Below are 13,674 nucleotides of genomic sequence, written 5' to 3' on the forward strand. Positions count from 1 at the left end.
TGGCTGAACGGGAATTATAGATATAAAATGGTACCAGGGAACCATGATTTGCATGTGATCAGCCCGGGGATTATTTCTGATGACGTTGCCAGATACTCCACTACGGAGTCCACCAATGCGTACTGGGCCAGCGTGGTGGACAACGGCGTAAACCACTCTCATTCGAGGAGGAGAGCTTTGCTCTGTAGTGGGCTGGTAATAGATTAATATGAAACTGACAACTGCAAGATGGCAACAGCCATACGCCATTAACACATTGACCACAGAGGTCTATTATTGTCTTTGGTCAGGCTGTTGTCACTATGCTTTTGTGAATTTATTGGCACCATTTGGGCCTTTTGGTAAGTTGTGAAGCGGTAATACGAGTGTTAGAGGGACTAAAATTGGAATTAGGTCCAATTTTATTAAAAAACAATACAATTTAAATAAATGCTTATTAAATTTAATATTTTTACAATATTCCCCTTCCATACGCAGTAACAAAAACATATTTTAAAAACAATCAATATAAAAAATATATTTAAATTTAGCAAATTTTATCAGGCTGTAAGGGTATTTATCTTTGCCTAGTAACAATCAATATTTTATAAAAAAAAAAAATTTATTTCTTTAGCATGCATTTTTAAAACAGAAGATCAATGATGATATATCTTAAACTATCCGCCACCTCGCATAGTTCCTTGTTTAAGTCAAAGTACTTAACTTTGACCTAGAAAGCTTTAAAATTCTAATTGTCTGACCAATCGATTCAGCGTTCCGTTACGATTGGTGGGGGGTGGCATTTAAGAGGTATGAAATCGGAACTAGTCTTATTTTGACTTATTAAGACTAAAGTTTAGAATTTTTAAGTAAAACATCTTTTTCTAAAAACGAACAAACAAAATCACTAATTCTCTCAGGATGTAGAAAATGAAAGTCGTGGTTTCCATCCACCCTCAGAATTGTGAAGTTCTTCAAATTCTTCTCCATATCAGCTAAAAGTTTGTCCACAATATCCTTTCCTTCTATATAAAAATTGTAGCTTTTCGTTGCGTTTATGCATAGAGTAGGGGGGGAGTTTTTTGTAAATAGTTGGTAATAATACTCCGGAGGGTAGTTAGTAGGTGGCATGAGTTTTGTTCTTTTGTCCCAGGATAGGCTAAAAAAAAAACAAAATTGCATCGAAATTCGTGTTTTACTTACATTGGTAATCCAAACACTATATTCAAGATGGCGGTGATAGCGATGGTGTCTAGAGCACGCGCGTACCTCTAACTTTACAGAGTTTAGTGCGATTGGAATAATTAAATATCACTTGCTTTAACTGAGAAGGAAATTATCGTGAGGAAACCTGCATGCCCGTTATAGGCAATAAAAGATAAACATTTACCTATCACCAATCAACACCACTTGGCAACTCACATAACCCAACTTGTCTATGGTTCCTGCCACAAGGTGTGGTATTTTGTGTTTGTATTATCATATTTTTCACTTTTCGAATGGATTTAAAGTATCAAAGGAAATGGATTTTATTTTTTTCATCTGTCAAGTGTCAGTTTACGAGTTCCCTAAACATTACGCATCGCCGAATCGGTGTCGTTACTTTAGATGGCGCCTAACATAGTTAGTCATCATCTAAGTGCTGGAGGAAAGTTTTTTCCGATTTAAGCGTTTCCTAGATTTAGTGAAAACGGCACGGACGAGGCAGATGGCCCACCTGATGGGGAGTTGAAAACCGTCGCTTATAAACAGAGCAATACTACGTAGGGCATGTATGGAACATGTCCTGCAACGTGCCAACCTGTGTACACCAACCAAAAAAAAAAAAAACTAACTTAATTGATAAATTAAAATTGGAATCTGAGATCATTTTTTTTCTTCTAGCTTATTACATTACATTACACAGATTAGCCCATGAGTGAATTGAATCCATGGCCGTTAATGCGTTAGTACTTCCTAGGGCGAGCTCTGTCGCAAATAATCTCTGCTACTACAAATAGCACAGATTTTTTGTGACAGAGCAAAAGCAAAAATAAACTCGTTGTGCAGTTTACTAGGCTGCACAAAATTGCAAATTCATTCAAGGGCAATTGTATATTATTTTATAACAAATTACCAAATTAAATCTTTGAGATGTCTCTCAATCAGTTCAAAATCCTATTATAATATTAAGGATTACTTAAACGATAAAAAAGCTTGGGTGTGAATTGCTCTAGCTTCATAGCTTAATATAAATTTACTGGAAGATGGTGATAACAAAAAAAAAATAACCCGGCTAAGTTTGTTGTGGGCTCTTCTTAGACCAGGGCGCGTTTGGAACCCTCGTAGCTTTAGATTTAAGTTGGCGAACGAAGTTATCACCATCCCGTTACAATTATGTAAACATATATGTATGAACGCTTCATAAGCGCCTGTGAAAGGCCTACATGAATAAAGAAATTATGAATTTGAATTTGAATAACTTGTAGTAGAATAAAAAAAAACACGAAATATACCAACCTGTACCGATTTTCTCCGACTTCCTTCAAATTCCTCGACAGTATAACGTCCGCCTGACTTTCCGTCATACCTCTTGCCTTCATAACAGCGGCTAAGGCTTCAGCTTTGGTGTACACACGGTCATTTCTATTCAATTTACTATAGTTTTTATAATAATTGTCATAGAAGAAGTAGAATTTTGGAAAAACATCGATCACCAGCCGTTGAAGGGCGGGCCCTGGATCTAGAAGTATGAACTTCCTTACTTTGTTTGGATATATGGCGTTGAAGAAAAGCCCTAAAAAAGACGATAACGGTCAAAGTCATTAGACAGCCGGTTGGCGCAGTGGGCAGCGACCCTGCTTTCTGAGTCCAAGGCCGCGGGTTCGATTCCCACAGCTGGAAAGTGTTTGTGTGATGAACATAGATGTTTTTCAGTGTCTGGGTGTTTATCTGTATTTTAAAGGTAATTATGTGTATTGTATTCATAAAAATATTTATCAGCTATCTTAGTAACCATAACACAAGCTACGCTTACTTTGGGGCTAGATGGCGATGTGTGTATTGTCGTAGTATATTTATTTATTTATGTATTTAAATATTCCTTTATTCGAATATGCACATAGATGGCACTTTTGATGCGTACATTACATGTAAAATATGACATAGGTGTGAGTTCATGTCGGTAAATAAATTCGTCAACTTAAAACTAAAGCTTCGAGGTTTCCAAACGCGCAACGTGAAGGAGGCATTCCTGAAAAAAAACCATCTCAGAACACTGGATTCAAACACATTTTCTTTAGTATTTTTTCGGTCTGGTCCATCTGGAGGCTTCGGTCGTGGCTAGTTACAACCCTACCGACAATGATGTGCCGCTAAGCGATTTAGTGTGTATATGACTACTATACTCCCTATAGTCGTAAAAAAGTAATAGGCCCGTTTAGACATTTGTCATCGCGACGTAACTAGTTATGGAACCATAAGACTCGGGACTCGATACTCACGATAAATCAATTCAAGTTTGTATCAGTACTTGATTGATATTATTATGTATTGTAAAGTGTTCGTACGTTCAAAGTATTCCTTTAACTTCACAACCAATACGCGTGACTGGCTGTTGATTATACGTCCACTTTTCAACATGTTGAAACAGAGTTAGTACTATATAACAACAAACACAAAAATCGAGTCAAATCACTATGAGCCATAGTTAACGTAATAGCAAACAATATATATCAAACTTAAACGAGCGCACAGTCAACTTTACAAGATGAGGAACGAAAAACTGTGCAGTGCGCGCGGGGACGCTTCAGTCATGTGCCGCTTGGTCAGATACATCAACTCAGACTCATTATTTAGAACCCATTTTGAGAACCAAGCTGATTCTTTGCAGTAAAGATAACTAAGATAACACAATATTTAATTTCGATATTCAGTAAAAAAAAAAAAAAGACTGAGAACGCAACTGTTTTCGGAACGTTTCGCAACAATTATAAATTGCATGCTACTATGAAGTAAGCGCAAAAAGAATACTCGCGATATATTCTTTCATATTATTTAACGTCCCAAAAAAATTTACGTATTTTTTAAAACACTGTATGTAATTGATTTTTATTTTATTGTTTCTTTCAGTTTCGTTCCAAGTTACATTCAAAGTCAAAGTCAAAAATATCTTTATTCAAGTAGGCCCACAGGTGGCACTTTTGATGCGTACATAAGAACCACACGGTAGTGAGATGATGGCGATAACCACATTCGTAAACTTAAAAATAAACCTACGAGGGTTCCAAACGCGTCCTGGTCTAAGAAGAAGCCCACAACAAACTAAGCCGGGTATTTTTTTTTTTTTTGTTATCACCATCTCATTCTATGGTCTTGCACAAATGTCAAAACGGGCCTATTACATTTTTACGACTATAACGGATAAGCCCGCTACCACAAAACAAATGAAATAAAATATATATATAAAAAAAAAAAACTTGAGAATGCATTTTGTATCTGTTTAATATAAAATGCCTTACCAATTTCAACGCCCAAAGAGTGGCCAATGTAAGTGAAATGCGTCCATCTTAGATGCTCAAGCACAGCATCCAATGCTGCCACATTAATGAATCTCGTTATAGCCACACCTGAAAAGTGAATGTAATTTTTTTTATTTTTTTTTTATTTATCAAGAGTAACTTCTTTATTTTTGGCGCAGTGGGCAGCGACCCTGCTTTCCGAGCTCGAAGCCGTGGGTTCGATTCCCACAACTGAAAAATGTATGTGTGACGAACACGGATGTTTCTAGTAGTAACAAATTAAAATTTTAAACACTACCCTGACAACGATTTGCATGCCAATTTGGCGTGGTACAGTTAAGAGCTGCATATATATTTTTTTTTCCTGTAACACCTATTTACCTGTATCAGCAAATAAATAAAATTGAATTGAATTGAAGGTTTAACTCTATATTATAATTATTTGTGTATTATATTTATATATACGCTGCGCTGCGCTGCGTCGTCGACTAGCAGTCTAACCTCAGTCAGACCTCAATTAAGGATTATTTCAAAACTAGTTAATTACATATCTACCTACATGTTAATTTAATACATTATGTACATTTATTCTCTGTATGAAATGCTTTATTTTATTTATTACCTATGATTTTTTCAGTATAACCCAGTAATCCGAACATTCCAATAATCCGGCACCCGCCGGTTTTTAATAGTGCCGGATTAGTGAGATTGTACTGTACTCGTATATTTGTTGGCGAACGAAATTATCACCATCCCCTTACAATTATGTATTGTTCAAGCTACTGAACTGTGGAATGCACTCCCAATAAGCATACGACAGTCAAGGTCACTAGACATATTCAAAAATGCTGTTAAAGCCCATTATCTTGAACAATAAAGACGACAGTGATTAACTCTTACTCATATTTAAGTATGTTTTAGTATATATTATGGAAAGAGATATATACTATGGAAAGAGCTATGCTTGGTATTTCTTTGAGGGATAAGATCCGTAACGAAGTGATTCGCCAAAGAACTAAAGTAACTGACATAGCCTTTCGTGTTAGCGTACTAAAGTGGCAGTGGGCTGGTCACGTTTGTCGGAGGACCGATGGACGTTGGAGTCGAAAGGTTCTCGAGTGGAGACCGCGTGTCGGTAAACGGAGTGTCGGACGCCCCCCTACTAGATGGAGCGACGACCTCCGAAAAGTGGCAGGCATCGACTGGATGAGGAAAGCCGAAAATAGGAAAAGTTGGCGCTGCTTGAAAGAGGCCTATGTTCAGCAGTGGACGCACAATGGCTGATGATGATGATGATGAGTATATATTAGTTTATTATTTTTTATATTTATTATTATTAGTATTTTATGTGTGTAATCTTGATAAGTATTAGTGTGTAATTGTTCGTAAGTATGTATATAATAATAATACTTCCCACCAATCGGTTTCCCTTGGTTTTCCTAATCCTAAGGTTGCCTGGAAGAGATCGCTACTAAGCGACAAGGCCGCCCTTTGTATCCTACTTTTTAAGTTTATTTTTGTTGTGTCCATTGTTTTTTTTTACTATTTGTGGTGTACAAAAAAAAGTGTATAAATAAATAAAAAATAATTAAAAATAAACATATATGTATAAACGCTTCATAAGTGCCTGTTATACCTGCCTACATGAATGAAGAAATTTTGATTTTATTTTTTTAAAGTCGTAAAGTTTTTGTGACATCAAAAACAATTCAACATATCACATCTTAATTAGTTTCCCTCCACAAAATTACGCTCAGGCAGAGATGAGTGGTATTATATAAGCGAGGCCGCCTTTCGCGACTTTTCCAGTAGTGGGAATCGAACCCACGGCCTTGGGCTCAGAAAGCAGGGTCGCTGCAAACTGCGCCAATCGGCCGTCATCAAATTTATGGTAGGCAGTGCTTTTGTGGATGTATGAAGTGCACGCCACTGTGCATACAGCAGGAAATTTACATAAGAAGGCAATAATCCTCCCCCTATACGATTATATATAAATTAAATAAATAAATAAATATACTACGACAATACACACATCGCCATCTAGTCCCAAAGTAAGCGTAGCTTGTGTTATGGGTACTAAGATGACTGATGAATATTTTTATGAATAATATACATAAATACTTAGAATATACATATAAACACCCAGACATTGAAAAACATTCATGCTCGTCACACAAACATTTTCCAGTAGTGGGAATCGAACCCACGGCCTTGGGCTCAGAGAGCAGGGTCGCTGCAAACTGCACCAATCGGCCGTCATCAAATTTATGGTAGGCAGTGCTTTTGTGCATGTATGAAGTGCACGCCACTGCTGACATGGATAGTGAACTATGTTACCTATAGGAAAGCCATCAGATTTGCCGTGCCCCGGAAAGTCGAACCCCACGTAGTGGTACACATCAGGCAGGTGTTCCAGGAGGGGCAAGAAGGTAGCTGCACTGTCCTGACGTCCGTGCACGAGCAAAACTGGCTCACCTTCAGTGTTGCCCCAAGATATTACTGAAAATGTTTATATAAATATATATATGTATATATTATTAAATAGAATTATTGACACGTCAAACGCCATGGGGGTCACCGGTGACCTCACCCTGCCTCTATCATAGCGGCATGGGGGTCACCGGTGACCTCAACGTATAGTCATATTCAAACTACTTTTTCTCGCCGCCGGCCATACTGACTGTTACTTTATTCGTACTCCGTCACCGGCACGCTGTAGAACTATACTGCGCAGTGGGACAAACATACCTTGTAAGGAATTGAAAAAATTGAAAGATAGCGAAAAAAGTAACCAAAATAAAAATTCAGGATATATAATTCGAATCGGTCTTTATTATTTAAACAAAAATTTGCAGTCATTCTTTTTTAACGAGAAATATATATACAAAGTTATATATGCAAAGAACTCTTTTCTAAAGTTCTTTTTACAGTCATAAGTGACATTTAAAAATAGATTTTAAGAGTTTATTTTAAAAAGAAATTATTTGATTTAAAGAGCTGAAGTAAAGGCTTTAAATTTTGTTTCTTGTATTTTCACAGAAATGCAATTTCGTCTTCGATATTCCCTTCATATATACAAAATTCAAACAATTCCAAAAATTCAAAATTCAAAATTAATTTATTTCAAGTAGGCCTAATTAATAAGCACTTCTGAAACGTCAAGTCTGTTTGTAGTGACTCTACCACCGGTTCGGAAGGCAGATTCCACTGAGAAGAGCCGGCAAGAAACTCAGCAGATTGCTCTTTTCCAACATCATTTTAAAGTTTAACAATCTTTAGAATTTTTCTGTTTTGTGATAGATGAGAGCGGAGTGGCCTGCTTCCAAGCAGCCTTGTCGTTTAGGAATTCATCAATCCTGTAGTAACCACGATTTATTAAATGTGTTTTAATATATTGTTTAAACTTAGGTAAAGGTAGATCTAATATTACCTTCGGTATCATGTTATAAAAGCATATACCCATCCCCACAAAGGATTTCTGTACTTTTCTCAGACGTTATGCAGATATCACTAATTTATGTCCCTTTCTAGTTAGTCGACTGTTTATATCAACTTTTTGTTTACAAACATTTATACAAACATTATTCTAATGAATACAGAGAGAAACAAATGATTTAATATATTATGAGACTTAAATTAAAAATTTAATGAGGAAAGTTTATTGTTTAATTAAAATGAAGCAAAATCTAGCCCTGCGAAGCGGGCTGGGTTCACTAGTATAATATAATTTTGGTCTTGTTGGAGAAAATCTTTTTCGCGTCGGACTCATTGTTATTAGGTTATTGTCATTCCTATTACTGTTTTGGCTAACTAAACAAAAAAACCTAAATGAATCAAACAATCATTACCATTATGAATATAAAAACATTACCAGTCCACTACAGAGCATGGGGCTCCTCGCAGAACGAGAAGGGTTTTAGGTATTGTTATTGCAGTCTCCTTACTACAGTGTACACAGTGGCGTGCACTTCATACATGCACAAAAGCACTGCATACCCTAAAATTGAAATATAGCCCGTATAAGAGGTGGATTTCTTCCATTTTATGCCATTTTCCTGCTGTATGCATACCCTGGTAAGAAACCAAGCGCATGCCACTGAGTGTACACATTTCTCATGTAATTTTTATTTTTTTTATATTAATAGCAGGCAAACGAGCAAATGGGTCACCTGATGGTAAGTGATCACCGCCGCCCATAAACATCTGCAGCACCAGAGGAGCCACCGATGCGTTGCCGGCTTTTAAGGAATTTGTTTATCCGCCCCTTGAATAACCCAAAATTGTATTTTTGAGGAAACACATCAGATGGGAGATTGTTCCGTAGTTTGCAAGTGCGCGGTAGAAATACATGTAATGTACTCATCATAAGTGTCATCAACGGGCCTATGTATATAAAGATATTTTTGACTATGACTTTGACTTTCCAGCACTTCGCGAGTTGTTGAGCCACCACAGTGACAGAGTGTACATCAGTTTCCTCATAATTCAAATTCAAAATTCAAAATTTCTTTATTCATGTAGGCCTATCACAGGCACTTATGAAGCATTCATACATACATGTTAACATAATTGTAAGGGGATGGTGATAGCTTCGTTCGCCAACTTAAACCTAAAGCTACGAGGGTTCCAAACGCGCCCTGGTCTAAGAAGAGCCCACAACAAACTTAGCTGGGTAAATTTTTTTTGTTATCACCATCTCACAGTAAATTTATTAAGCTATGAAGCTAGAGCAATTCACACCCAAGCTTTTTTATTGTTTAAGTAATCCTTAATATTATAAAAGGATTATTCTGTAAGCTTACTTCTAGACATCTCAAAGACATCATTTGGTAATTTGTTATAAAATAATATACAATTGCAATTGAATGAATTTGCAATTTTGTGTTGCCTAGTAAACTGCACAACAAGTTTATTTTTGCTTCTAATATTTATATTGTTACAGTTATAATGTTTGTGTTCACAATTAAAACAAGTGATATTTTAATTCCATAAAGAATAAAGCAATATTATTTGGAATATAACTTACATGCTATTTTCCCCCAATGAACGTTTAAAAACCATTCCTTTATTATTTTCATTTTACTTTTGTAATGTCACCAGTTTTTATTGACTGAAATTAAAATTTAAATAACATCGTACAGGTATCTACATATCTGTTATGTCTTTTATAATACAGTAGGTACAGTATAGATTACTTTAAAGTTTCAATAGATTCTAAAAGGAGTTCTTAATATGCTACCTTTAACTGTGATCAAACTTTTATTATACTCTGTGGATAATACGAAGTTCACTCTGATCTGCATATTAAAATATATTAAAATCGTCACGTTTGACTTTATGCACAAGGTTTACATTGAATAAGAAAGAATTGAATCGTTTGAGACAAGTTTTGGGATTGCACAAATTTATTTTTTACAAATTTAATTTTGTCCTAATTTACAAATAATTGCATTAGAACATCGCATGACGGTTCAATGCTGAATTCGAATTTATAAATTTATACTCAATTAAATTCAATAATGTTTTAATGGCATCATATAAATAATTGTAACTGTCATTAGAAAATTAGTGATGTACTTATACGATTGGAATTACATTAAAACCGGTAATCGATAGTGCAGCTTACAGTATCATCCGCAGCTCATTATCGTCCCAATGCTGGGAACACGTCTTTTCTCTCATAGTAGATATGGTATCGGAGCATAGACCTACAACGCTGCCCCAATGCGGGTTGGCGAACTCTAACGACTCTCCGAAGCACGGGGTTTGTCACCGCCAATTTCCTAACTCCAAGGTATTAAAAATTCTTTTGCCTTGTATAATTTTTTGGAAAAACCCGGGTTTCGACCCCAGAACCTTGTAAACCGTAGTTGAACATTCTTAGTCTAGTGGTTAACGTTATGTTCAGTTTATATACGAAAAGTAAATTACGAAAATTAAGTTTTTTTTTGTATTAAGTGGGAATAAGGAAAGGAAACAACCAATTAATAATAACTATATTATTCAATTAAATTTTAGTTTTATGACTCGCGGTTTGTGCAAACTGGGTCAATAATTATACTATAATTTCGCCTTCACCGAACTACTGAAATCGGTATTCAAAAACTCAACAATATCGTCGACAAAAGATTCCGGGTTAGTTATGTGGATGTCATGAGAGCCGGTTACGTTGAGTACGAAAAAGTTTGGTATGGATTTCTTGAATCTGTTCATTAGCCGGACGCCATTTTTCTTGAAAATTGTTATTGTTTCATCCACCGATGCAACGATGTTTAGCATTGGTGGCGCGTTTTTTGTAACAATACTACTTAGCATATCTTCAGTTACAGCAACGCCAACAACTTTTTTCATAGTTGGCTCCCATGATAATCTGTAAAATGTCATATGTTTCATAATTTTTTCGGGTCTTGTCTGGTGGGAGGCTTTGCCGTGGCTAGTTAGCACCCTGCGTTTTGAGACGATGTCATGTAGAAACCGATTGGGGATATGGGTATACTATGACTGCCATACCCCTAACGACACTTAGCTAAATCCTATTTCTTCGTTCTTGTCTTATAACGTAAATCATCTTTTCATAACTTTTTATGGTTTAAAAGTATTGACACTATGTTTTAAAAGTAAACAAAAAAAGTGTACCATCTCAGACTGTATAATAACTCACCACCAGATGAGATCTAGCTTTTAAAAGAAATCAAATACTATTATTGTTTAAGTATCCAAGGAGTTTCTATAAATTACCAAAACAATTTAATATTATCATATATTTTATTACATACCTATACATACCATCGCCCAACGGTATGAGTACTCTAGACATTACCACTGCGGACTGTTCTCTTGACAATTTCCTACTTCGTACCAATAAATCAAGCGCTTGATCGTATGTGTATTGTTTATTGCGATGATTTTCCCATCTGCAAAAAAAAATCATCGTAGCAACTTAAACACCATATATGTAGCTATATCATAGTGGCAGATAAGTGATTGCCACTATGACAGTTAAATGAAAAAAAATAAGAAAATATTGATAATGTATCAATTTATCGAATTTACAAAGCAATATCGTGAAAAATTGTCAGGTTTCTCGCTTCAAATCCTGAGTTGTTTTTCATGGGAGAAAAGATAATGAGCATTGTCTGACCGCGCTGTTTATATTAGGCCGGATTCATTAAGAGGATTGGGATTAAAAAAAACTGGTGCCCGCCTTATGTGCTCTCAGAAGCATCGACACCAGCAACTTCCTGATTCGGGGATGGTACACCAAATTCCTCAAGCAAACAACCCCTTACCAAATAGAATTCGGCAACAATATATTGTTAAATAACCTAACCAATATACTAAATATAATATTTCATGCAGACGTGAAGCTGATATCTAGCTTAGCGACGAAGAGTTCGTAATGTACAAAAATATGCCTTAATAGACTTGTTTTTGTGGTTGCATGTTACCTTGAGTAATTTTCATAATAATCATCATACTGGTACTGGTACCAAAGCATGGGGCTGTACTCGTGGAAGCAGTATGTCGACAGAGGCGGCACGGGGTCCAGATTTACCATCTTCAATATCTTAAAGGGGTAGAAGAAATTGAACAGAATTCCTGTAAAGCAAGAACATTTGTACAAAACCAATATACACGTATTCAGTTTTTCTTTTATATATTCTTAACTTGATGTGGTGTACCAATAAAGAGTTCAAATAATAATTGAAATAATATTTATTTGTTTAAAACATAGGTTTTCATATTCCCAATTTGGCTTAAATTATCGATTGGTTAATTATTTGTATGAAGCCCATAAGCTGTTATTGATACTAAAAATAATTTCTGGTAACTTACCTATTGCAAAGCCAACGGAATGCGTCATGTACACAAATTTGTCCCACTTAAAGTATTCCACAACACGACGAATTGCTTCTACTTGGTGAACGTGTGATATCAGGAGACCAATTGGAAACGGATCCGACCTGCCATGTCCTGGGAATATAAATAAACCATCTATCAATCAGTTTACATAGCTTGGCAACGGTCTTTTCCATATTACGCTTCAATTTAAATCAGGAATAACACATACCTATTTACCTGAACGTACACAGATAAAATATAATAGTAAATGTAATTATAAACAAACTTACCAGGTAAGTCAACTGCAAGATAAAAGTAGTCATCAGGTAAATGCTTGACAATCGGTATGAAGGTGGCAGCAGTGTCCATGTAGCCGTGAACCATGAGTACTGGCCGATTTTGTGGTATACCCCATGATACGCCTCAGGAAAAATAAGTATTAAGTAAATAATTTAAGGGCCCAAACCCTTTTACAGTTTCATCTTTTTTATCTGTCAGTTGTACATATAAAGAAGTTTTCTACGTTCGTCTGTCTATTTTTTTTTTTTTAATGTTCATTTTGTTATGAAAGTATTACTGCTGATAAATCTTATAGCATAATGCTTAATTATAGAACTAGAACTAAATATTTTGTGAGAAATAAATCTGTCTCAAAAACTGATTAGTTTTTCATTTTAGTTCATAAAATCAAAATCAAATCAAATCAAATCGTTTATTTGCAGATTGATTGATTCATACTCAAAACTTTTCTTCATTGAGATTTCCTGGCTAGCTAATTAATTATTATAAAGAAAAATATCTGCAGACTTAATTATTGAATTATTAATCTTAAGTTCGATTAGTATCGATTTTCGAATCGAAACGATAACCGGTATTGTTGGATTGAGACATCACTACAGCAGTCTGACACTGACAGTGATAAGTGTTTTCTGAGTACGAAGAAGAAAAAGAGTAGATTCTCTTTTTCTTCTGAACAAATTAAAAACAAAAGGGTAGGTACCTACTACGTATTGTAGGTATTAGGATACCTATTTAAAAAAATCCAACTTTCTTAATTAAGTACTTTCCTACCATGTACACAATAGTTCGGTATTTATTATTTTAAATGTAGCCAAAGAAACTTTTTAGCAAAATAATAGAAGCTCTAAAATAATAAAAAGAGATCCAACTAAATAAAATGTACATAAAACTTACAAGCAATGTTGCCCCAAGGTGCTTTTACACACCATTCCTTACTTTCACCCACCATTTACAATATTATTTCCTTGATAAACCACTGATGAAAAACAAAACACGTTCAAATATAGGTATAACCTACTACTTTTTTTTTATTATAAAATGAACAGGCCAGTGA

General features: G+C 35.3%; 2 protein-coding genes across 3 annotated transcripts; both read right to left on the minus strand.

Annotated features, from left to right (window-relative positions):
* Window positions 1-511: 511 nt before the first annotated feature.
* LOC120635451 (serine hydrolase-like protein) lies at window positions 512-9,990 on the minus strand. 2 transcript variants are annotated; one of them, XM_039906476.1, is made up of 6 exons: window positions 9,718-9,990; window positions 9,505-9,588; window positions 6,816-6,977; window positions 4,479-4,586; window positions 2,479-2,755; window positions 514-1,138 (listed from the first exon to the last, which is right to left on the minus strand). In XM_039906476.1, exons 2-6 carry the CDS (start codon window positions 9,554-9,556, stop codon window positions 829-831), a joined length of 909 nt encoding a protein of 302 aa, XP_039762410.1. In that variant the 5' UTR covers window positions 9,557-9,588; window positions 9,718-9,990; the 3' UTR covers window positions 514-828. The 2 variants fall into 2 exon arrangements, with proteins under 2 accessions (XP_039762411.1, XP_039762410.1); XM_039906477.1 differs by lacking the exon at window positions 4,479-4,586 and having other exon boundaries at window positions 512-1,138.
* A 522-nt stretch (window positions 9,991-10,512) lies between these two features.
* LOC120635307 (serine hydrolase-like protein) lies at window positions 10,513-13,670 on the minus strand. The gene is made up of 6 exons (XM_039906278.1): window positions 13,515-13,670; window positions 12,611-12,742; window positions 12,315-12,452; window positions 11,927-12,077; window positions 11,255-11,392; window positions 10,513-10,848 (listed from the first exon to the last, which is right to left on the minus strand). Exons 1-6 carry the CDS (start codon window positions 13,567-13,569, stop codon window positions 10,539-10,541), a joined length of 924 nt encoding a protein of 307 aa, XP_039762212.1. The 5' UTR covers window positions 13,570-13,670; the 3' UTR covers window positions 10,513-10,538.
* Between the last annotated feature and the right edge of the window lie 4 nt (window positions 13,671-13,674).

The sequence above is a fragment of the Pararge aegeria genome, chromosome 26 (assembly GCF_905163445.1).
Source record: "Pararge aegeria chromosome 26, ilParAegt1.1, whole genome shotgun sequence".
NCBI lineage: Eukaryota > Metazoa > Arthropoda > Insecta > Lepidoptera > Nymphalidae > Pararge > Pararge aegeria.

Coding starts and splice junctions, on each gene's coding strand:
- LOC120635307 (XM_039906278.1), bottom strand. CDS start 13,569: ATGGTGGGTGAAAGTAAGGAATGGTGTGTAAAAGCACCTTGGGGCAAC. Junction 12,078..12,314: donor TTCCGTTGGCTTTGCAATAG/GTAAGTTACCAG, acceptor CTTGCTTTACAG/GAATTCTGTTCAATTTCTTC. Junction 10,849..11,254: donor TTGGGCGATGGTATGTATAG/GTATGTAATAAA, acceptor GACATTTTACAG/ATTATCATGGGAGCCAACTA.
- LOC120635451 (XM_039906476.1), bottom strand. CDS start 9,556: ATGAAAATAATAAAGGAATGGTTTTTAAACGTTCATTGGGGGAAAATA. Junction 6,978..9,504: donor TCATTGGGGGAAAATAGCAT/GTAAGTTATATT, acceptor AAACATTTTCAG/TAATATCTTGGGGCAACACT. Junction 4,587..6,815: donor ATCTGATGGCTTTCCTATAG/GTAACATAGTTC, acceptor TTCACTTTTCAG/GTGTGGCTATAACGAGATTC.